At 44.9% G+C, this 25,289-nt stretch overlaps 1 protein-coding gene across 8 annotated transcripts in view; it reads right to left on the bottom strand.

Annotated features, from left to right (window-relative positions):
• Tmprss5 (transmembrane serine protease 5) overlaps positions 1 to 5,914 on the bottom strand; it is a 16,279-nt gene extending 10,365 nt beyond the window's left edge. For 4 of the 8 annotated variants that reach the window (XM_031345204.1, XM_031345207.1, XM_031345203.1 and 1 more), the window contains exons 1-4: positions 5,847 to 5,914; positions 1,534 to 1,636; positions 1,076 to 1,249; positions 513 to 635 (exon numbers count right to left, since the gene is read on the bottom strand). In XM_031345204.1, coding sequence (XP_031201064.1) covers positions 513 to 635; positions 1,076 to 1,249; positions 1,534 to 1,609 — 373 coding nt within the window. In that variant the 5' untranslated portion in view covers positions 1,610 to 1,636; positions 5,847 to 5,914. Of the gene's footprint in view, positions 1 to 512; positions 636 to 1,075; positions 1,387 to 1,533; positions 1,637 to 5,846 lie in introns of those variants that run through there. The other 4 variants (XM_031345206.1, XM_031345209.1, XM_031345211.1 and 1 more) reach the window with 3 other exon arrangements.
• Between the last annotated feature and the right edge of the window lie 19,375 nt (positions 5,915 to 25,289).

Below are 25,289 nucleotides of genomic sequence, written 5' to 3'. Positions count from 1 at the left end.
AAAAAAAAAAAAAAAAAAAAAAAAAAACCCAGGCTTGATCTAACTTCTATAACTCTAACTTCTAACATCCAACCTTTGGACAGCATTGTACTGTATGAACTCCAACTCTTACCTGGAAGAATGGCCAGTGGAGGCAGCCAGAGGACAATATAAAGTGATGTTCTTAGATGTTCTGGTGGCCCTGTTGTTCACACACTGCCACCCCCTACCACAAACTCTCTTCCCCCGCATTGCTAGCTCACACTACCCGAAATGACAAGCTTCCATCTCTCTACTGGCCTGGTCTCCTAAACTCACCCCAACTAAAGATCAGGCCACTCCTTAGGGAAGCCTGCAAAGCCTAAACGCGAGCTCAGCGCTGCCACGGGGACCTTGTCACGACCCCCTTTCCAGTAGAGGAAGAGACAGAGGGGCCATAGCAAACGACTGGTCCTTTGTTTGGGTCCTGAAGCTGTAAAAGGCCCTAAGCTAAGAGCAAAGCTGGCTCCTGAAGCTTTGAGGACGTGGCCCACCTGTTTTGGGAAGAGACGGAAGGAGCTCTTCTTCACTGCTCACTCCTGGACAGGTCAAAGTCATCTCCTCCTCCTGCAATGTCCCAGAGATGGAAGGAGAGGCAGCCGGCCATAGATACAGTACTTTAAGAAAGTGCAGAGAAAGTCACAGAGAGACTGGGAATGGGGAGGAAAATTCCCCAGAAAGGCTCAACATGCTTAGCTAGTCAGTACTGCAATAGGGGTAGGCCTGCCTCCTAAAGAGTCTATATCAGCTACATTGCCTATAGACAGACCCCAATCAATCAGTAAGAGGGGCACAAGACTGTCTGTCAGACTATCCTGTGCTTCTCTTTGTCTGTCTGTCTCTCACTAAAAACCATTTCTATGTGGGAGAGGGGGAAACCTGACCAAAACCACGGATCATCTACACAGTGACAGGACTGTAAGGCCAGGCTGTTCCCTCTCTGACCCTTAAATCCCTCTATTCCACGGGCAACCCCTTGCCTGTCTGGCTATCTTCAATCTTCACAGTACAAATGACAGAAGGACTTATCCATCTACATATAGTGCCTGTTGAGCACCTGTTTGGAAGTTCTCCAAGCTTCCCCCAGATCCTGTCCTCCTCTCCTCTTCAGACAGAAGGGCCCAGCACTGACCTAAGAGCCATGAAGCAACACCTGCTCCAGCCAGCAGCCCCAGGGCACCCAGTATTACACAGCCACGTTGCAGGCAGCACCAGCGTTGGGACTGAGAGACTATGAAGGAAGCAGAAAGCTGTTTGGGTTGTCTCCTCCCATCAGCAAGCTTTACTCAACCTTGAGGTCCTAACAGGAGTCTGCCCCCAAGGGATAGAGCCTGGTTCTGGTCTCTGAAGCCCAGATCCCACTTGGTCCTGAAGCGGGAAACAGCAAGTGGGGAATAAAGAATGAGATGTCCCTCATCCTCACACTGACCCAAGAAGAGTATAAGGGATGGAGGAAGAGCATCCTTTGCTGATCCCATCCTGTCCCCACCTAGTAGTCAGCCAAGTGTGACTTACTGGGTTGCCGCTGGTCTCCCAACTCTGTTCTGAAGATCCCAGGCCCAGAACCCTCTTCTGCATACCGAATCTCCATTGGGCTTTGGTCATCCAGTGTCGGACCCTGGAGAAATAGTGGTTGGCGATCCAGCAGCCCCACATCAGGGCTGCCAAGAGAAGACCAAGCTCTCACCAAATTCCAGTGTCTAATCTCAGCCCTGCCCCCGAGGCTATCTGGAAGTCTCTATTCAACTTGTAGATGTCTATAAGACATCTACCAAGAGATACCTGCTTCATTCACTTCACTCTCGTCTGGCTGCAATAGCAAGAAGAAAACTGGAATCCAGACTTGCTCCACTGCAGAGTCCACGTTCTCCATTAACCATGCTCTCTTCCTGCCTCCTGTGAGCATCTAAAAGGTCACCCCCCCCAGGCACACCAATGTCCCACTCTAGACACCTCCATTCCTTTCTATCTCAGAAAAGGAGGATGGATACACACACATGCACACCCACACGCACACCAATCATTCCCCAAAAGTATTTGGCCAAAGTTCATAAGCCACCATAGAAGACATGTTAAGTAATTCAGGATAAACCATCACTCCTCAAAGAATTCTCAGTCTTGTCCCAAACACAAGTCATGGTCCTTGTCAAATGACCACAAAGAATTCAATTAAAAGCACTAATGGCATTCAAAAGACTAAAAGGTGGTTTTTTTCTCCAAGACAATCAAGAAAGGGGGGCAGTCTCTAAGGCGGGGTCATCTTGGGTGAGCGGGGTTTGAGTTGATGTATTTCTGTCAGGCATTGTGTGGTCCAGGCAAAAGATACTGATGAAGCAAAGACAGGGTGGTTAAGAAAGAAAGGAGCAGGACAGTCCACATGTACGGCAGAAGATCCTGACTCACGACGAGCAATGAGATAACATCCTTACAAGCACTGAGAAGTTCATAACTAGGTCTTACAATCTATCCTGGGAATTTAAATAACTCAGACCACCACTCCAAACTTCAGGCATCTATCATTCATAAAATAACAGTGATAACTCCTCCCTCCCGGTGATTGAACTCTCACCCTAGTGTCCTCTAGTTGCAGGTGGTAAAGGGTGGTCAGCCCAGTCCTCAGGAAGGGATTAGGTCACTGGCCTGGCCCATACTCTCCGTGTTGTAAAGCCCGAGTAATCTTTCTAAGATGCCATTATGAAGATGGTGGTCCAGTCTTCAAAGGATCCAGTGAATCTTTGCAGCCTCAGCATCACGCTGAGCCTCATGCCATACCTCCAAGGCTTTTGGGATCGTGCCCTTCCTCAGCTCTCCATCCTTGCTGCCAGCACCAGCCCTCTCCATAGTACTGTGCCACTCCTTGGGACCTTCAGACACTCTTCTAAGTTTTGTATCTGCTGCCCCTGCCTCACATAGCTGCCTTCCTCTGACCCTTCAAAGTAGAGGTCATTTCTTCAGGGAATGCCCTTAACTAAAGAAAATTTATGGGCTGGTGAGATGGCTCAGTGGGTAAGAGCACCGACTGCTCTTCCAAAGGTCCTGAGTCCAAATCCCTGCAACCACATGTTGGCCACAACCACCCATAATGAGATCTGGCTCCCTCTTCTGGTACATCTGAAGACAGCTACAGTGTACTTATGTATAATAATAAAAAATAAATCTTTGGGCTGGAGTGAGCAGGGACTGAGCAAACGGGGTCTACTGGAGCAAGCAGAGGTCCCAAAAGTCAATTCCCAACAACCAGATGAAGGTTCACAACTATCTGTACAGCTACAGTGTGTACTCAGATACATAAAATAAATAAATAAATCTTAAAAGAAAAAAGGAAACTTATTATTGACTTGTATGGGCCTCACTTCTTTCTCTTTATTTCTGCACTGGTCTATGTATACCAAAGACTGGCACAAAAAGGCATAGAAGGAAGGAAGGAAAAGAAGAAAAGAAGAGAGGGACGGGGAGGGGAGTAGAAGGAGGTAGGGAAGGAGGAGGGGTGAAGAAAAGAAGTGAGGGAGGAAAATAAGGGTTTTATTGATAAAACCCAAGCTATATGTTAATTATAATAATATCAATAAGAAATGCATGTAGGCTATGAATTCTTCCCCAAGGAATTTGTAATCTGATAGAATAAATATAGCATCTTAAAACTAGACTCAAGCTGGGTATGATAGGATATGCCTAAAATCACAACACTCCAGAGGTGAAACAGGAGACCCATGAGGCCAGCCTCAGCAACGACGACAACAACAACAACAACAACAACAAAGCCTAATTTAAAAAGAAGAAGAAGAAGAAGGAGGAGGAGGAAGAGGAGGAGGAGGAAGAGGAAGAGGAAAAGGAAGAGGAAACAGGCAGTGGTGGTGCATACCTTTAATCCCAGGACTTGGGAGACAGAGACGGGAAGATTTCTGAGTTCAAGGCCAGCCTGGTCTACAGAGTGAGTTCCAGGACAGCCAGGGCTAGACAGAGAAACTCTGTCTCAAAAAACCAAGAAGAAAGAAAGAAAGAAAGAAAGAAAGAAAGAAAGAAAGAAAGAAAGAAAGAAAGAAAGAAAGAAAGAAAGAATGGAAGGAAGAAAGAAAGAGAAAAAAGAAAAAGAAAAAATGAAGAAACAAACAAACAAAAAGGACTTAAAAATAAATTGGTGCTGGAGAGATGCCTCAGAGGTTAAGTTCACTGACTGCTCATTTAGAGGTCCTGAGTTCAATTTCCAGCAACCATGTGGTGGCTCACAACCATCTGTAATGGGATCTGATACCCTCTTTTGTCATGTCAGCATACATACAAATAGAACACTCATACACATATGTAAATAAATAAATAAATAAATCTTTAAGAAAGAAAAGAAGAAAGGAAGGAAAGAAGGAAGGGAGAGAGAGAGGGAGAGAGAGAGAACCCCGGAAGACAGCTCCATAGAAAGACAGCTTTGTAAAGGGCTTCCATGAAATCATGAGGGCTTAAATTCTGTCCCTAGAAGCTATGCAAACCCAGGGCCTGGTAGCACATGATTTCAATCCCAGATCTCTGGGGCTTAGTGGCCAGCTAGCCTAGCCAAATCAATATGAAACCAATAAGAGATGCTGTCTCCAAAAAAAAAAAAGAGAAAGAAACAAAGAAAGGAGGGAAGAAAGGAAAGAAGGAGGAGGGTAGGAGGTATGAAAGGAAGGAAGGAAGAAATAAGGAAAGAAAGAAAGAAAAAGCAAGAGAGAGAGAGAATAAAAGGAAGGAAACAAGGAAACAAGGAAGGAAAAGAAAAGAGAAGAATCAAGATAGGTAAGATAGGTAGCACTTGACACCTGGAGTTGTCCTATAAAATGGCATGCACACAGACACGTGTACACACACACACACCAAACTGTCGTGATTCATATCTGTAAATCGCCTTTCCCTCTTGACACACTGGATTGTCCCAAGCAATGGCAAAACCATTGACCCAAAGCAATGTTATCTTAGGTGTGATTTCCAGGTATTCAATGGAACATTTCCAGAGTCTTGCCTCTGCTGCCTGCTAAACTGGCTTTCTCCACCATTCATCTAGGGTAAGGGAAAACCTGTCAGCCTCATCCAGCACAGCCCCCTAAACTGTCCAAAAGTGGATTCACTAGCCTACCAATGAGCTCCCATGCCAGTGTAGATAGCACAGAGGGCAGCAACCCAACCCCTTCCTACAAAGTGAGACTCCAGTCCACCTCCCCACCACCATTCATAGCCAAAGAAGGACTGGGTCTCCCACCAGGAGCCGGCCAACTTCAGGAAAAGCATAGCTCTCAGCGTGTGTCCTAACACATATTCCATCTGTGCCCAGAGATGACAGCAAAGGACAGCAGGTGTGGGAAAACCAGGGAAGTGGCCATAGGCATGTGTGGGTTTTCTCTGGGCATGTAGTTCCTCTCAAGTAGATGCCCTGTCTAATCAGAGAGCCCATTATAGAAACAATTCCATGGCACACCCAGGCTTTCCTCTTGTCTTAATATCCGAGACACTAGACTTCAAGCCCAGCTTCTCAACTAATCACCTTGTCTCAGGCACTACCCGCCTCAAAATGCAACCTGCCCAAACGCATGCTATAGCCTGAAAACACGGGCCTTCCATGGAAAGACACCTCTGGGCTGGACTAAGGAGGAATCTGTTTAATGCTTTGCTCAGTACAGCCATGTGCAAACTGCTTTATCGGCCCAGAATAGGAATGGCAAAAAAAAAAAAAAAAAAAAAAAAAAAAAAAAAGGCAGCTAGGATTCCTGCCCCGGAGCTGCCAGAAGAAGCTCTTCTAACAACCTTGCATCCAGGGATGGAGGTTGATCAGAGATAAAGGGATGACAGGGGCACAGCCTTACCGTGTGAGTCAGCTGCACTGATGTAAGGCAGTAAGATCTGCTGGGCAGGGTGCAGCTCCTGTCCTCATGTCAGGATTGATTCAACAGCCCAGCCAGCGTGGTTGGAGGATTAAGTCTCCCTGGTTCACACACAGCCCCTCCTCTTGTCTCCCACCCCTACACACATAGACATGCACCAGAGAGACAATGAACTATGCTCAGGGCTCATGAATAGGCCCCTTGTTGAATCAGGGCAAGGGTTGGGCTGGGCCTGGCAGCCCCAGCCCCTGCTATCTGCTAACTGGAAGCTTGGAAACAGAAAATAGGGAGGTGGGGCAGGCTACTGTTGCTTAACAACCAGGTCTCTTGTGCCAAAAAAAAAAAAAAAATGTGTCTCCTGTATACTAGCACAGTTCCCCCTTCTTGTTGACAGGGCTGCACTAGAGAGTGATATTAGCATGTATGGAAATGTCTCTGAGTTCTGTGGAAGCTGGCCTTCCCAGCAGTCTCAGACTGTCACCTTGTTGGGGCTGACAGATGACGATGAGGTATCTTTGTTACCTGTCTCAGCCACGGTGAGCCTTTCACCTGATTGCTAGGAAGTGAGGCGTTCTCACCCAGTTCACCCCTGGGATCCAACAGCCATTGGTGCAATCTTGTTTCAAAGTTCAAGACAGTGTAGCTGATCCCAGACTGGGGCTGGACACCATGTCTCTTTAAAGACCTGGAGCCATGTCTCTTTAAAAAAGAAGCCGAGGGGTGCCAGGGAAGCAGGCATTAGAGTGGGCTCCTCTCCTCCAATCTGCCATTCAGGGATCCCTTCAATGCATCAATTCGATAGCACAGGCTTTAGAGTCAAATCTCTCAGGAAATACAGTTCTCCCACCCGGCCTCCCTGTGAAAGGAGAGTCATAGTAATCACTTCACAGGGTTGAGGTTCAAACCAAATGAGATGTTGAATATAAAACTCTTTTTTTTTTTTAAGATTTGTTCATTTATATGAGTACACTGTAGCTGTCTTCAGACACACGCCAGAAGAGGGCATCGGGCCCCATTACAGATGGTTGTGAGCCACCATGTGGTTGCTAGGAATTGAACTCAGGACCTCTGGAAGAGCAGTCAGTGCTCTTAACCGCTGAGCCATCTCTCCAGCCCATAAAACTCTTTTTCTACTATTACTAGCTTAGACTAGTGACATTATGGTTGCCAGAGAACTGAAGGGAAGAGATGATGGCTCTTGTGGTGGATGACCCAAGATTAGGGCCACCTACCCGAAAGCATCTTCCCCAGTCAACTAAAAGAAGACCGAAAAGGAACACTCAGGGAACAAAGGAAGCTGGAGTTCAGGGAAAAGACAGTACACCTTACAAGAAATGCTAAAGCTGGTTGGCAGACTGGGAAAAGAACAAATCACTGATATTCCTGAGCCCTTGAGGATGTTTTTACTGGTGTAACCATGCAGACAACACTCTCCCCAGGGTGAGCTGAGCCTGTTCCATTTCCTTGAGCCAGCCAAGGCAGTAAAAATTAGCTGTATCTATTACTCTTGCTTTAACTTCACAGCAATCTAAAGGTTATTTTGAGTGGTTCAAAACTTAGAGTGTGGGCTGGAGAGATGGCTCAGTGGTTCAGAGCACTGACTGCTCTTCCAAAGGTCCTGAGTTCAAATCCCAGCAACCACATGGTGGCTCACAACCATCCTTAATGAGATCTGACGCCCTCTTCTGGAGAGTCTGAAGACAGCTACAGTGTAATTACATATAATAAATAAATCTTTAAAAAAAAACTTAGAGTGAATATTGGAGAAAAAAGTCAGCCAACCTAATTTTTTTTTTTAAGGTTTATGCCCACATATGTGTCTGTGTAAGTAAATGCTATGTGTATAAAAGTCCCATTGATGGCCAGAAGAGGGTGTCAGATCCTTTGGAGCTGGAGTCAAAGGTGGTTGTGAACCACCTGTGTCAGTGCTGGGAACTGAACTGGGGTCCTCTGCAAACACAGGAAGCACTCTCAACTGCCCAGCCCTACCTGTACTCTTGCCTGTGGTTTCCTCTTGGGCTTTGCTAACTTGGGGCCATAAAGGCCCCACTAATCGTATTGACTATCATCAAGCTTCCCCTCTAGCTGCCTAGGGCCTCAGCTGCTCTTCTGGTTCTCTTTTTTTCCTGGCTTTTTCAAGAAATATAGTTTTAAATGAGTTGCCACTCTTGGTAAACCAGGCCAGTCCTGAGCTCCTAGAGCTCCACCTGCCTCTGCCTCCTCATGGTTGGGATCAAAGGTGTGCGGCACCACATCTGGCTTGACTCATTTTTAGCTCAGTAGAGGCAAGCACTTTGAGGATCACCCCCTGAAATGTTGTCACTGAAAGTTCTGAGTTGCTTGTTTGAGACTCTGCCTCCTCTCTCGCCTCCCTAACCTCTTGCCTACTCCACACCCCACCGTTATTATTGTTGAGCTTCAACTGAGACAACCATACTGTTCTCTCTCCCTTCTTTTCCTCATACACTTACTGAACCCATATGCAATGATGAAGACACAGAGATCCTACATGACTTATAGACACAGAGGAGAGAACTGGTGGCCAGAGATGAGACTCCCTAGCTGGGCACTAAGGACGCCTAGAGCAGCAGTCTTTAGCCTACAAAGTCAACCACCCACTGTGTGTCATGAATGAGCCTATGTATGGCGGTTAAATAAGTCACAGGCTTACTTATCAGACCCATAGGCTAGGCTAGGAACTGATAAAAATAACTTATTTGTGAAAAGTGAAATTACAATGACATAAAAATATAGGAGAGTAAGGGAAGATTTGATTCATCTGCCCAGAAAGCCCAGAGAGGGCTTCTTCTCAAAGTAGGAGACATTTGGACTGAGTTTTGAGAGAGGGAGGAAAAAAGATGTGGCAACTACAGAAAAGGATACTTCAAATAGTCCCAGGTGACGTCTGTGGAACTGAAATGGAAATTCTCTACTCCACCAATGCAATGAGACAACCAGAAGAAAAATTAGTTAGAATCAAGTCTTGCAAAGTCCTGGAAATTACTCCGAGACTTGTAGCAATCTGGAAGGTGTTATTCAAAAGATGCAATGCTCAGGTGAGTGTTATGCATTTTTAACTGGCTGGAATCCCATCTCCTTCACCTTGGCTCTGCGGTAGCCTTAAGGACCAACATCCTACAGGCATAATGTACAGCCACAAGAAGAAAGAACACAGGCTTGTAGCCCTGAACAACTTTCTCAGAGAGCTATCACTTATTTGACCTACCTAGTGGGTCCCCAGCAGAAAGCATTTGCCACACTGCCTGCATCTGATCTAACTTGGGGCTTCACCTGTTTCAATCATTTTTTTTAACTTAAACTTATGGAAGAGGGGCAGTTGTTAGAGCTAATGGATGTCTGAGGTAGTGGGCAACAGTTGATCACAATAAACTGTATTAAAACCCTTAGAAAAGAATCTGGGGATGAGGTGCTTATAGGAGACTGAAGAGCTCTAATGTATTCTGGGACTCCAGGCAGTCACATAACATGCTGACACCTGTGCACTTGTCCAGAAGAGGATGACACAAGGAAGCGTCTGAGCTCTCCCTCTGGTGACTCTCTAGACTCTGCACAAGCAGGAGTGGCTAAGTGGAGCTGCATCTTCCTGAGAACATTCCAGGGCTCTCTGCAGAGACTAGGAGACTTCCTGATTCCAAGAACTGAGAAAGGCTCTGTCCAACCATTAGCTGAACATTAAACAGGGACTTCAGTGATCATGTAACAAAGAATCCAGCCTTAGAAAACTGGATCTGAAAAATCACTTGCCAAACATATACATATATACATATACACAAACACGCACACACATATACACACATATATGAGGTGGTTCTCTCCTTCCACCTTTACGTGGGTTAAAGGTATCAAGTTCAGGTCACAAAGCTTGCTTGGCAAGGGCCTTTACCCACTGTGCCATCTTATCAACAGGTCTGATGGCTCACAGATGTTAGGGAGGCTGAGACAGGAGGATCACAACTTCAAGGCCAGCCTAGGCTACAGAGTGAGTTCAATGCCAGCCTAAGCAACACAGAGAGACCTTATCCCAAAATAAAAAGTGAAAAAAGAGGACTCTAGCTTAGTACTTGGGTGCTGCCTAGCATGCATTAGACCTTGGGTTTGGTCCCCAGCACCATAAGAATCAAATAAACAAGCCAGGTCTATGTCAGCCGCTGCATGGCCCAATGGTACCTCAGAGGAGACTGGAGTAAGACATGGTGTCTGCAGCATCCTACAGAGGCTTGTGCTTTAAAGCCGGCTGGGCTGCAGTAGCAAACAACTAACGGTCCTTATTGGCTTAGACAATAAAGCTTTGTTTCTTGTTAAGGTTTCAGTTCCACGGGGGTGTCAAACTACAGCATCCTTTCCACATATCCTCAATTAAGACTTCAAGCTGGGCTAGGGAGCTGGCTTGGTGAGTAAAGTGCTTGCTGTACACCATCAAAACATGAGTTTGGGTCCCCGGGGCTTGCTGGTCAGTCAGCCTAGCTGAAGCAGTGAGCTTCAGTCTCAGTGAGAGACCTTGTCTCAAAAACTAAAGTGAAGCCAGGTGGTGGTGGCACACGCCTTTAATCCCAGCACTTGGGAGGCAGAGGCAGGCGGATCTCTGAGTTCGAGGCCAGCCTGGCCTACAGAGTGAGTTCCAGGACAGCCAGGGCTACACAGAGAAACCCTGTCTTGAAACACCAAAAAAAAAAAAAAAAAAAAAAAAAAAAAAAAAAAAAAGCATCTGATGTCAACCGCCAGCCTCCACATGTGCACATATGTGTATCAGCATGCATATATGCACAATGCAGGAACTTATGCATGCATGTGCACGAATACACGAGCACACACACACACAACCTCAAGCCAAAAGAGTAGTCTCCTTCTGGAAGGTCGTTAGTCACAATGATGAGAGAGTAAGTTCTAGAGGACCTTGAGTTGTGAGTATTTACTCGGACCACCCACCGTTTATTGCTCCAGAATTACATGGCTCCACCAGCCATGAGGAAACCATAAAAAAAAAAAAAAAATGTAATCCTGCAGTCTGCTATAAAGCACTAATAACTACCATGGTAGATATTCAATAAATGTTTATTTAAGTCCCTTGCTAGAGAGCCATAAAATTCACATTTAAACTCCAATGATTTCTTCCCCCTGGGATGAGAAAGTAATAAATAAAAACAAGAGCGAAGACTGACTTCTCTGTCACCCAGTTAGCACATCAGTTAGGGATTCTCACTGGCTTTCGTCCCTCTCCAAGAGCCCTGTGTCTGGAGGGAGGCAGCCCAGTGGCTTGAGTTACCTGGCCTTATATTCCAGTTGGAATCCGTGGTGTGGCTGTGCATTAGGGCAATGACAGGACATCAGGCCTCCTGAGACCAGCTCTGATCTCTTACAGAGTAGATTCCACATCAAATGGACTTTGTCTCTCCCTCATCACCCTTCTCTGCCTAGCATTCAGAGTCAGTCTGGTTCACCCTGCCTATTTTCTACACTGGGAGAATGCTTAACTCTAGGTTGAAGCAAGAATGAGCCTAGAATATAAAAATGAAGGGGACACTACCCAGTGTACGAGCATTTGAATCCCTGAAGGATAACAGCATCTTAAATGATGTGGTCTACCTGGAACCACCTAACACACAACCCTCTGAATGGAGGACCAGAAGCCTGTTTCCACTCTGGTGATGCTGACATGGCCTCAACCAAGTCCTGGCCCTGCTCCCACTGACGACTACCTGGTCCTCCAGGACTACTTCTACACATGAACTTCCACTCACGGCTCTTAGAATGAGTGTTCCTTTTTCTCCTTCAGTCACTACTGTCAAAAGCATCAAGGGCCTATTTCAACACCTCCAGATGATTTCTGGTATTGGAAAGATAGCGTGAAGTCCTTCCCTTCCACCCAAATAGAAATACCAAATTCTAATTCATATAGAATTCTTGGACTTATAAAGAATGAAAATGCTGCTGGGCAGTGGTGGCACACACCTTTAATCCCAGCACTTCGGAGGCAGAGGCGGGAGGATTTCTGAGTTCGAGGCCAGCCTGGTCTACAGAGTAAGTGCCAGGACAGCCAAGACTACACAGAGAAACCCTATCTCAAAAAACAAAAAAAAAAAAAAAAAAAAAAAAAAAGAAAAAAAAAAGAATGAAAATGCTAAATCCAAGCTCTCTCCTTTTAGAGGGATAAATAACATACAAGCCAGAATCGTTCCCCAGGGCCAACCCATGCACATACTGCATGAGTCATATATTCATCCACAACCAGGCTCAGAAGGAAGAAACTCCACCTGTAGACACTGGTCAGCACCCACGGACTCTCACAGCATTCACCACCTCCCCTTCCTTGACTGAGGATTCAAGGCTGGCTGTCACCTTGTGTTCCTGACTGCTCTGTGGATTTCAGACATATTTAGACAGCTCCCTCAATCACATCCTCCTCATGGAGTCAATATGTCTCCACCTCACTAGGCTCGTTCCCTCTAACAGAAAGAGGAAGGTTGGTTTTCGGTAAGACATGGTGGGCATGGCCCTGAGGGATGCAGGCTGGAGTATGTACTTTTTCTTTCTTCATGATGAAGACTGTTAATCTCTGTCAGTAACACATCCCTCGTTCTTATCCAGCCTCTACTGCAACAGGGCCCACTGCAGTCATAGAATCCTCCCGTCTCCTCATACCATCACCCCGCCCCTTCTAAGCTCAGTATGGGAATCCCACTGTGGTCCATACAACCCACCAGACCCTCTACCACCGCCACATAACCTGATGAAGCCCAAACACACATCTCTTTCCATCCAGACATCTGGAGAGAAGTTTTCTCAACAACAACAACAACAAAAAGGAATGATTCCCGGGTCTCATAAAAGAAACACTTTAATTAGTAAAAACTGGGGAAATGCTGGAATGAGTTAATTTATTCCACAGCATTATTATGTGCAAACAGGCGGCGGAGACCCCCTGAGTGACTGCTGCCACCTTCCCTGTTTTGCCTATAAAGAAATGGATAAAAATGTACTTAGGAAGAAAACCCAGGCGGTTCCATGCAGTAATCAGCTGCTCTTTTGTTTAGCATGCTGCATTCTGAATATTATATTCTGCTTTGTTTATCCTACAAGAAAGGAGTGCTCAATTAAGTGGGGAGGGCAAGTAGCCTCCTCAGAAGGGCTCTGAGGCCTGGATGTGACTCACATTCAGCCTTTTCTCCTTTGAGGGCTTCCTCTCCTTCCAAAAGTCCGACTGGGGGTTGGGGGGACACTTTGGGCCACCTCAGTTAGGCAGTATTTCAAGTCTGCCCCCTTGTCCAGCCCCACAGCTATCCGAGCCACCCACCAGCATCTTTCTCAAGATTACCATAACAACCACCTACTGATCTTCTGCTTCTAGTTCTCATCATCAGCCTGGACCATCTTTCCCTTAAAGAAAATCTATCTGTCAGGCCAAAGAGATGGCTCAGAGGGTAAAGACTCCTGACACCAAACCTGGTGACCTGAGTTCAATTTCCTGCAAAGACATATGTGGTGGAAGAGGTCAGACTCTGACATGAGTCAACTCTGACATGTACAAATGCACACCACACACACACACACACACACACACATATGCATGCACATGCACATGTTGCCAAAGCAACCTTGCCAAGAGCAAGCTTAAATGTATTAACCTCCCATGGATCCTCAGGGCTGCTGTAGCCTGGTGTATGTTCACCTACTGCTTATTCACTAACTTAAATATATTAACCTTCCATGGATCCTCATGGCTTCCATAGCCTGGGTGTATATTCACCTACTCTTCATTCACTAAGCAGGTATTCACCAAGCACTGTTCCAGACATATTATAGGAACAGTCAAGACAGACAAAGTCTGTCTGAGAAGACTCATAATCTAGCTTGGGCAAACTGGCCAGTCGCATACATTCTCCAGTGTTCAAAAAGATGGTGCCCTCGTCTGCCACAAAGGTTCATCTTTTGCCCGTTTTTGTTTGTTTGTTTGTTTGTTTGTATGTTTTTGGTTTTTTTGGTTTTTCAAGACAGGGTTTCTCTGTGTAGCCCTGGCTGTCCTGGAACTCACTCTGAAGTCCAGGCTGGCCTCGAACTCAGAAATCCACCTGCCTCTGCCTCCCAAGTGCTGGGATTAAAGGCATGCGCCACCACTGCCCGGCCATTACCCCTTCTTTTAACCTTGTCCCATAAGCCAGCCATTCATTTTTCCTTGAATAACCCCTTGTTCCTGCTGGTCCCTGTTCCTGAATGCTTTTCTCCCTTTGACTATTGGAATCTATCATATTTATTAATGAAATACAACGTGCACTCTGGGCATTAGTGTAAAAACTTGAATATACAGTGGTGAGCAAAGCCAGACATTTCTCTCTGGCAGTAAAAGCTGTACCCACAATGTGAAAGTCCTGACTGAAAGAGTGCTAAAAAGAGAGTTGCAAGATGCTAATGAAAGCCTGGGCCATTGACATGACCAACTCTGAAGATCCAGAGAAATGCTTCCTCATGGAAGCCAAGAAGAAAGGATCTGGGATGGTAGAGCATGCTCCAAGTAAAGGTCACCATCAAATTCCTGTGGCTAGAGACAGTGGAACCTCTGAAGAACTGAAATAAGGTAGAATTAGGGAGAGAAGAGATGGTACACACAGAGGCTGGAGGAGCACATGGGATAGACCACGTAAAGCTCCAGAGTAATGCTCAACATCTTTCTCTCCTGAGCAAGGAAAAGCATTTCTAATAAGCTACATGATCAGCCTGTCACCATCCCTAAAGACCAAATTAAATGTTTCTCAGTGTCTCAGGACTGTGGTACACTGGTGGGCACATGCCACCCTCTGGTACTCTGGGAAATGAATGTGTATCTGGATCCTGAGCCAGTGATGGATTTTTCAAGAGTGGAGGCCTATTCATTTCCTCATGGTAATCTCAACACATAATCTTTTTTTTTTTTTTTTTTTTTTTTTTTTTTTTTTTTGGTTTTTGGTTTTTTGGGACAGGGTTCCTCTGTGTAGCCCTGGCTGTCCTGAACTCACTCTGTAGACCAGGCTGTCCTCGAACTCAGAAATCCACCTGCTTCTGCTTCCCAAGTGCTGGGATTAAAGGCGTGCGCCACCACCGCCCGACTCAACACATAATCTTAGCCAAGTATGCAGTGAGAGTATGTCATGTCAGTCAATTAATTAGCATAAACAGTCAAGATAATCTGTTATGTTTCCTCCCACCTCAATAAACTCAATCCAGAGACTAGAGAGATGGCTTCGTGGTTAAGTGGTTGCTCTTCCAGATGACCTGGGTTCAATTCCCAGGACTCACATGGCAGCTCACAACTTGGCCTGTAACTCCAGTTCCAGGGGTCTAACACCCTCACACAGACATATGTGCAGGCAAAACACCCTGCACATAAAATCAAAATAAATAAAATTTTAAAAATTAAAAATAAATTCAATCCTTTACAAACTCCCTTACAAATATGCCCAGGGCTTATCTCCTAGGTGATCCTGTCAAGTTGGAAATCAGTAATAATCATCACATCTCCTTTGGCCTCCTAAACCATCTCCCTGCAGCCCTTCTCTCTTCTATACCAACATCCTCCAGGTAGCCACCACAGTTTCTTCCTAAGCCAAGTTCAGCCCTGACCACTCTGCTTCTCATCTGAATGTCCTCTTTCTTTCCTTTATTACCAGCATAAACTTTAAATTCTTCAGGCTAACCATCCAATGAACTTCATGATCCAATCCCAGACCAATCATTTTGGGTTCATGTCTCACTGTATTGTGTCTTCCTGTACCCTATATCCTAATGACAAAATCCCAGAATAGTCAGGTAGATGGCTCACCCCCATCAATGAAGCCCGACCTTCATTTAGTCTTGTGCTTTTGGCCTGTACAGTCCTTCCTCATATTTTTTTTAAACTGGTGCTTCAAGATACAGTTCAACTCTCAACACATCGCACACTGCACTTTTAATGCCCCAAATCCAGAATTGGTGGCTTCTGTTCGTATATAGACATTCATCCATGGCACTTTGCTCAGTAATGACACATCATAGTCTTCAATTGAGGGTAAAGCTATCCCCTTCCATCCTCCTGTGACAGCCACTGGAGCAGCAGCAGCAATGGGAAGGAATGTCAGAAGAACAGCTCTCTTCTCCCCACGCAGGACCAAGAGCAGCCAGAGCACAAGGCTGTCCTTACTGAAATACCCAGACCAAAAAAAAACAAAACAAAACAAAACAAAAAAACCCAATCTGTATTCTAGGAAATGGTTTCTAAGCCTACAAAGAACTATTCATTGTCCCTGGACTGTTTCTCAGGCTCTGAGATAAAATATGAAGTTTATAATTTGCATACTACAAGTTAAAATGTCTTCCTTATAACCTCATTTTGTAAAGCAATTTGTTTAAAAGCCAATAGTAGAAGAAGAAAAAGGAAGGGGGAAATCTTATAATTGTATTAGAATCTCAAAAATTAAAAAAAAAAAAAAAAAGATAGGAAAGGAATCGGGGGGAAGCCATTTGCTTTGAGAATCATTCAGGTTTCCATGTGAAGACACAAGACATAAACTCAGCTGAAGATGGACTGTAAGAACAGTTCCTTCCCCACAGAGGGAGTCGGTGGCACCAGTATCAGACACATGGAACATTTGCCATCTACTTTAATTAAGACCTAAAGAAGCAACAAAAATATTAATCATGTGGCTAATTAAAAGCAACTTCCACAACATCTGCTCTGGGTCAGCAAATGCAGTCTAAAGCCTTCCATCACTGCTCAGGGACTGACTTGAGTGTGAAACTCTTGTCCTGTGACTTAGAAAAAATAAATCACTCTGCTCATGGGCCACCTTCTCTGATACCCCAAGCCTTTGCTTTACTCCCCAAGACTAGTTTCCATCAATCATGCCAGTATAATGCATTATGTATGTGTGTGCGTGTACGTGTGCATGTGTGTGTGTGTGTCCTAGTCTCCTTTGTGTTCCATTACCCTTGGTAGAAACGGGTCCTTTAAACTTTAGTCAGTGTTCAAAGCTGTCCTAAAGGATGGAGACAGAGCTCCATCTGTTGACCTCAGTTCAATCCATAGGATCCATATTTTAAAAAATAAAAGTAAATTAAAAACCCAGGTAAGATGGGAAATGCTTGGAATCCCAGAACCAGAGAGATGCAGACAAGTGGATCCCTGGAGCTCATTGGCCAGCCAGATGAACCTACTTGTCATGTCCCAGGACAATGAAAGGCACTGTCTAAAAAGGAAACAAAGAGGAGGAGGAGACCTGAAGAACACCATGTGGGGTTGCCATCTGGTCACTACAATCATGCTAACATACAAGTATTCACACCACACACGCACACACACACACACACACACACACACACACACACACACACACACCAATAAGCCATCCTGAGAAGGAAACAGAGCCCGACTTTCTATCTCAGTGCTGACCACACTGAGAGTACAGAGACTAAATGATTTGCCCAAGTTCACACTGAGCTGTAATGGACAAGTGTAAACGTGAAGCCCGGTGTCCTGAGTGCAAATCCAGAGCTCTCTCTTCTCCAGAGCTGATTACCACAGTAGGAGAAAGATCCACAGCTAATGTAAAGGTAGATAGTCAATGTCCCTGTGAGTAAAAGCTGGATCTAGGACAAGTGACCGCTTGGAAATCATGCTCGCTTGAACCAGTTGAAGGAAAAACCCAACCAACAGAATATGGAGGCTTTGTAGGGCCGGAGTCTTAAAGACTTTATACAATTTAAGAGGGCTATACTGATGTATACTGATGAAACTTCAGGGCTTCCCTTGTAATATAGGCCCTTTACTTTCAAAATACACACTCAGGAGAGAGACTCCTAAATGCTCCTTCAGGCTCGCTCCCTAGTGTCTGCCAGTCCATGACTCAGTTATGAGCAGCTGTCCCAGCAACTCAGCTAATTAAATTAGAGTCCACTGAATGCTTTATTGACCTGGAGCTCACTTCAGTGAGCAGGCCTGCTTTGAAGGTGACGGTAGCCACAGCTGTTCACTAACAGATTAAATAAAATGGACAGACGATAAGGGGCAGCAGGAAAAGCGAAGCATGGAAGCAGTGTCCTCTAAAGCACAGCTGTGTGAGCTGGAGACCTGTGGGGTGTTGGGAGTGGAACTGGGCCCCCACCACTTACAGCAGCATGCTCACCAAGTCCCTTGCCTACATCTGTCCTGGCATACCAGAAGTCCTCACTCCCTCAAAACGGGACTTTATTTGGAGATGAGGACTTTGCAGAAGTAATCAAAGTTTTAAAAATGAACTCTAAGCCAATGAGGCATGTAAGTACAGGACATTTGGACAGCTGGGTGACTATTGCCCAAATTTTTAATCCAGTACTTGGGAGACAGAGACAGGCATCTTCATGCCAGTTCCAGGCCAGTGACATCTACATAGTGAGAAAGAAGACTATGTGAAGACAAGGCCATCTATGAGCCTTCGGTGAGAGCCAAACTTATAAACATCTTCACTTTGAATTTGCAACTTCTGGAACTATGGGCATTGTAACTGGTCAAATGAAGGCAAGAGCCTGTGATTGGGCAGTGGAAACTGGAGATCTTAGAAAGTGCCTAGGGAAGGGAAGACGGAGGAAGAAGTGGAAGGAAGATGGAGCAGAATCACATGGCCCGGAGAAGCTGCAAGTAGCAAGGGATCTCATAGTTGAGGAATAGATTCGTGTAGTGATAGATCTGCTCAATTGAGGCATACAGCTTATAAATAGCTGGGTTGTGTGTTTTTTACACGGGCTTATTGGGGTTGGAGATTTACTGCAACAGGTGGTAGATGTAGCATTTGTGTGTTTGAGACAGAGTCTCACTATGTAGACTTGGCTGGCCTGGAACTTCCATGAAGATGCCTGCCTCTGTCTCCCAAGTACTGCATTAAAAATGTGTGCAGTAGTCACCCCAGCTTTCTTTTCCTTTTCTGTCTTCAAGGCATCCAGTCTGTGGCATTTTATAACTAGTTAATTATTAAGCTAATATATCTGGAGACATGAACAGAGGAGAGACCTCTTTGTGTGGCAGACTCTTCCAGAATAGAAAAAGACATCAGTTATAGAAGCCAACACACCTGGAGTGGGAACTGGATATCACATGACCTTCTGTGAGTCTTCCATCAAAAACACTTCACTTCTCTGTGCTATGGACTCTCATCAGTAAGACAAAACGGGCAATAGCTACCTCACAGGGATGTTCTTAGGACTAAATATGAACACAGTCTTTGCTTATGCAGATCTGGATCTCCTGTGATCCTTCAGCATACAGGTGCAGGGTCCACTGCAAATTCAGATGCATTAGTCCCTTTTGTACAATAACTATCAAATGTTCCCAGGCTGACACAGCCTCCTCCTCTATGGGATTTTGTCACCATGGGATTTTGTTCACCATGTGGATGCTTCTGCGTCCTGTCTGCCATTCTGAACTTATCCCACCTTGCTACTTGGCTCTGACAGAAGTGTTATGCTCAGAAATCATTCTCCTTCATTTGTTCCGCCAGAGCGGGGCCAAGGAGGCAGCTGCTCACAGCTGCAGGGCCTGCCTTCCATCACCCACCTGCTCACTCTGACATATGACCATATAGATGCTACCAAAAGCCTGCTAAAAGGTTTGCAATTTTTTTTTTTTTAAATAAAATGCTTGGCCGGGTGGTGGTGGTAGCAGCGCACGCCTTTAATCCCAGCACTTGAGAGCCAGAGGCAGGCGGACTTCTGAGTTCTAGGACAGCCAGTGCTGTACAGAGAAACCCTGTCTCAAATAAATAAATAAATAAATAAATACTTATTCTTTAAAGTAACAAAAATATAAATAAATAAATAACTGGGGGACACTAACTGTAAAACCCAAGACATATAACACAGTCCTATTTACAGAGAAATGTAACAAATCAGTTGTTTTAATTGCCTGCCTATTCCATCTAAGCTACCCTGACAAAGCTGAACATGGTAGCATATGCCTATACCCCATCACTTGGGAGTCTGAGGCAGGAGCATAGCCACATGACTGAGGCCAGCCTGGGCTACATAGCAAGGCTCTGTTTTAAAAAGACCAAAGAAAAGGAAACACCTGACCTTATAAAACATAATATAATAAAAATAGTAATGTTGCTGCAGACAGGAGCCAACAGTGAATTCTACAAATGGCCATTAGCATGCAAAAATCCTAAGAGTGGCCTCGACATGTAAAAACAGCATTAAAGATCAGTGAAAGAAGAAATAGGGCCAGGCTATGCTTAGAGTTAATGTGATATTTTAAAAATAACAGACATTGGCAATTCAGCTACTATTTTGCTTCCACATTCCCTATCAAAGAGAATTATCTTCAACCTGGAAATGACAGAACAAACTTGGTTAAAAGGAATACAAAGTCTAAGATCGTTGAAAAGATAGGAAAAGGAAACTTGAGTTTTAAATGAGTTCATGATTCTAGACCCAAATGAATTATATCTCCTGGGACTTACAAATAACAGAAGCTGCAGATGTAATCCAAAAACCATTACATAGTCCTTGAGATGACTGAGTGCCCTAATTTTCAAAGACTTTGATAAAAGATGTACTGTGACTTCAGTCCAAGGCAATTGAAGTCAATTTTACAAAAGAGCAGATTACAAAGTAGTTGGTGCCAGGTGCGGCTGCATATGAAGGCAGACGCCAGTGCATCTGTGAGCTCCAGGCCAGCCAGGCTTACACAATGAGACCCAGTCTCAAAACATTGGGAAGCACAGGTCCTAAGCTTTTTGTTTGACTGCTTAGGGGTTTTTAGTTTAGTTTGTTTGTTTGTTTGTTTGTTTTGTTTTTGGAGACAGGGTCTCTCTGTATAGCCCTTGCTGTCCTGGAACTCTTCTGTAGACCAGGCTGGCCTCAAACTCAGAGATCTGCCTGCCTCTGCTTCTGGGTTGCTGGGATTAAAGGCATGCGCCACCATCACCCAGCTCTCATCTTTTAAACAAGATAGATACAGATACAGTAGTCTAAATATAGACTAGAATTAGCCATAGAATGGTAACGAAATGTAATTTGTAACAAAGTGACATATTTGTTGTTACCCATAGTTTTAACATACAGCATTGTAGTCAAGTATAAATGCAGGCTTCCTCAGCACTTGGGAGGCAGAGGCAGGTGGATTTCTGAGTTCGAGGCCAGCCTGGTCTACAGAGTGAGTTTCAGGACAGCCAGGACTATACAGAGAAGCCCTGTCTTGAAAAACAAAAAAAAATAAATAAAATAAAATAAAATGCAGGCTTCCCTGCCAATGAAAAATGATAGTGGGTGTTCAACGCAACCTTCATAAAGCAGAGGATAGAAGGGGAAACTGGAACTAGGTAGGGGCACTCCTTTTGCCATCCAGACCCACTTTTGGAAAGCCATTGCTTTGTCTTAAATCAAATACCAGGTTCCAGAAAGCACTGTCCTGGCTGGGCAGCCATGTTTTCTGGGTATCCCAGTGAAGCCTGTGTTTCAAAGACAAGTTCTCTCCTGTAACTCAGTAAGTCTTTTTTTTTTTTTTCTTTTAAAGTGTTTGAACACTCTGAAACCATGGGATTAGGTTAGCTGAAGTAAACAGTTAAGAAAGCCAGGATGCGAGCCAGCTGTCAATCGCTTTCAGGTTTAACAGCCAGTGCTCAAGGGTGAAGTGCAGTAGACAGAGGGAGAGCCAGGAGAACTGAGGAAAGAGGGTGCAGGCAGCTCTCAGGGACTGTGGTGAGCAAATCGAGGAAGCTTCACAGCAACAAAACTTGCAGGTGGAATGAGCTATGTGGCATTTGCTTCCATGTTCCAGTGTTGGCAAGAGTAGAGAAAGAAATGAACACTGTAGATGGCGGAGGGCTGGGCACGAGGTAACGAAGTTAGGTGACTGACAAACGGAGGTTCTTCGTGCTATTTTTAGTGTACCTCTTCAAGTTTCCTGGAAGCCGTTAGACAGGAGACTGACTCAAGTAAAAATAAAACTACTCAGATGTCTACAATGGCCAATGGGCCCTACACTCATCTTGTCCATCTTCTGCTACCTCTGTCCGCCCTACTGTACCCTCTCCACTGTCCTGAGTTCTTCCTCTCTCAGTAGCAGCACCTAAATATGCACTGGGCTCAGTTACCTCTCAAGGCAGGGCAGAATCTCCATGCAGTGCAGAACTGAGACTGACCCTCAGGGTCCTACATGCATTGGCATTTGCATCTCCTGCAATACCATCTTTAAGCATCCCGGTTTACTTCTATCTTTTCCACTAGAATTTGAATTACCAGAGGGCAGGACATTTTTGTTCTGGAGTTATGTGTAGTACGAACAACAATATCTGATACCTAGAAAATACAAAAAGTTGGGTCCATAGTATGTGAGAGTACATGCCACTAGTTTGGTACCAATCTCCTCTTCAATAGTGGGTGTAGCCAAGACCTTACTAGCCACTCCTGCCCTAAACGAACTAGGATGCATGGTGTCTGAAGGAGTGAAATGCTCAGAGATAGCTCATCAGTTACTGCTCCCTTCCTATGCCTGGTAGACTCCATAGCATAATTACAGATAGCCAGTGTTATTTCTGATTATCATAAGCTATGATTTCACAAAATTCATAACCAAACTTCTCCCAATAAAAGAATTGATCCAAATCATAATTCTAATTTTCCTCAAAATTAGGGCTTTATCATTTTTTTTTTTTTTAATTTTTGGAGAAAATGGTAACAAATATTCACAACCAGATTGGTGATTGGGAAAAAACCAAGGCCGAAACCACGTAACTTAGTACCAGTGTACAGCAGACTTCCTCCCTGGGTTCCCAGCAACCTCCTGTCACCCCTATGCACGCTTTGATTTATCCATGGCACAAAATCAACCCCTACAGCTTAGGCAAACTATACAGTTCAGGTTATTTTTATAATCTCAAAAGTATTTTTGTGTTTGTGTATTTTAGTACTTCCAAAGGCAGGAGGAAAACTTGGGAACTCCGAACTAGAATACTACTCCTCCAAAGCCAATCCTCAATAAGTATTTGCAAGCATGGGAAGGGAATTATAATCTCATCTTCAATAATATCAGTAATCAAATTCTGTGTGATTTACTCACAAGTGAGCTAATAGTTTGGAGTGTAAGTGCTGCTCAGAGTCTAGATGACCTTTCTAGAGCTGACCAAGGCCAAAGACATGAATTCAGGAGAAGGCAGACAGGTTCTCTAGCTTCCCTTTCCCCACTACACCAGCTGAGTGCCTTGTGATGCTCAGGCCTGAGGGAACAGCGCCATCTGGAGGGTCTCCACTGCATAGAAATCCTTTTGTAACAAGGACCCTGGGTTCAGCTAGGAATTCAGGATCCATGTAGCAAGAGGAACCAGCTCACTGATTTAGGCTGTTTGCATTTATCTTTTGAACAGTTTCCTGTTTGTGATGATTTGGGGAAATCTTTCAAGGATTTCATTTCTCAAGGTCTTCTGCATCTTCCTGGTTGTTCTTAAGAAACAGGGTCTTCCCACTTGGTTGGACACAGATCCTCTCAATGAATGCTTCTCAGCCCCCTTACTGCCCCAATGGACACACTCTCTAAGAGTGTCTCCACCCAGTCCAAACGATATTCCCAATAACAACAAGTATCTTCGAAGACTGAGTATGAGCCCCTAGACCACAGTTCCCTATTGGGCAGCTATCGATGACATTGGCCAGGAAGGCTGAGTGTGCCTTCCCTGTCCTGGCTTACAGACTGATCACTTGAGGGGGCAAAGTGTCCTCCAAGGCTGAGCTTGAGGTTTCATCCTTAACTGAGAAAGTAATGCGGAGACTGGTTTTCAGGGCTGCGATCCCTCCCACCTCCAAACTGCTCTCTCTGTCAAACAACAGAACAGCCTCTAGGAACAAAAGAAACCTGTTCTGTAATAGTCCTGCAATGTATTGATTTCAGTTCCCTCCCTTGGCTCATTCTCTCTATTACTGAGAAAAGAATGCCACCTCAGATTGTGACTTCTCAGCAACAGCACTTTCCTCACCTTTGCAACAGCCCAGTCCTCCTCCTCTCTTAAATAAGTCTGCGTCTTTGTCCTCAAAACACAACTAACAACAAACCACCATAGCTGGCTCAGACCATGTCTCTCTCCTCTCACAGGAGAACATACAGAGTACAGGTTCATTCACTCAAATAAATGCTCAAGAAAAGACTCCTTTTTTTTTTTTTTTTTTAATTTTTAGCTCTATGATCAGAAAGACTAAGCAAACGGAATGATTTGATTAAAAGGAGAGAATCAGAACTAAGAAGGAAAGGGTAGGAAAGGGTAAAGACAGAGAACACAAAAGACAGGAAGAAAACCAGGTTTCCTGTAGGCCAGGGATGTAGGACACTGCAGACTGAAGCTGCGGGCTGGGCCAGCAAACTGCAACCCCTCAGAGAGCCCCTGCCTGGAAGCACATGAAGCTAATCCTGCCCAGCCTCCGTTTTGAAAGGGGACAGGACACAAACTAGAGCACTCGCTGGGATAATATACCGTAGTATGCACCTCCAACGATCACAAAGGTCTCAACACACAAAGCTAGGCTGACTAGCTCAGCGGTTAAGAACACTGGCTACTCTTCCAGAGGTCCTGAGTTTGATTCCTAACAACCACATGGTGGCTCATGACCTTCTACTATAGAGAAACCTGATCCCGTCTTCTGGCATGTAGGAGTGTACCCAGACAGAGCACTCCTATATTTCAAAAAGAATACATAATAAATAATTTTTTAAAAACTCAACACAAAGCTAAGCTGAAAACTTTGTATTGGGACTGGGGAGATGGGTCAGCGGATAAAGCACTTGTGTGCAATTGTAGGGAAAGGGGGCTGGGTCCGCACCACCCACGTAAATGCCAAGCCACTGAGGTGACACATCTGTAATCCCAGCACTCAGAAGACAAGACAGGGGATCTTCAGAATAAGCTGACTAGCTAGACTAGCCAAACAAGCACACTCTGCCTCAAAACACAGGGTAGAGAGCAACAGAGGAAGATGCCTAACAGCAGCCTCTGACCTCCACACATACATGTGAACACACACAAACCACACACATATACAGGCAAATAAAAAAATCACCTATGTGGGCCAACTGAAGGACTAGACGACACAGCCTGGTGCAAGATTTCACCCACATAACATTCCAAAGGAAAGGAATTCTGGCAATATAGAACCTTTAACATTTGATGGAAAGAATGGTACTTGAGAATAGGGGACAGGGAGAGAGGGATCCTTCCAAGAGAATAAAATTTAGTCACAATAGCAAAACATGCCAAAAACTTCTCAGCAATATGAGGCAGTCTTATAGAGGCAATGTGCAGTCATGGTGGAGCAGGCTTGTACTTGGGAAGCCAAGGGAGGAGGAAGAGCACCAAGTCAGCCTGAACTACAGAGCCAGAATCCAACTCAAAGGAAGGGCACGGCGGTGAGACCTCAGTGAGGGACACATGAACTACAGAGCAG

Source organism: Mastomys coucha, unplaced genomic scaffold (assembly GCF_008632895.1).
Source record: "Mastomys coucha isolate ucsf_1 unplaced genomic scaffold, UCSF_Mcou_1 pScaffold23, whole genome shotgun sequence".
In the NCBI taxonomy this organism is placed as follows: Eukaryota; Metazoa; Chordata; class Mammalia; order Rodentia; family Muridae; genus Mastomys; species Mastomys coucha.
Note: the sequence above shows the minus strand (reverse complement) of the source record. Positions and strands in the feature narration are given on the sequence as shown.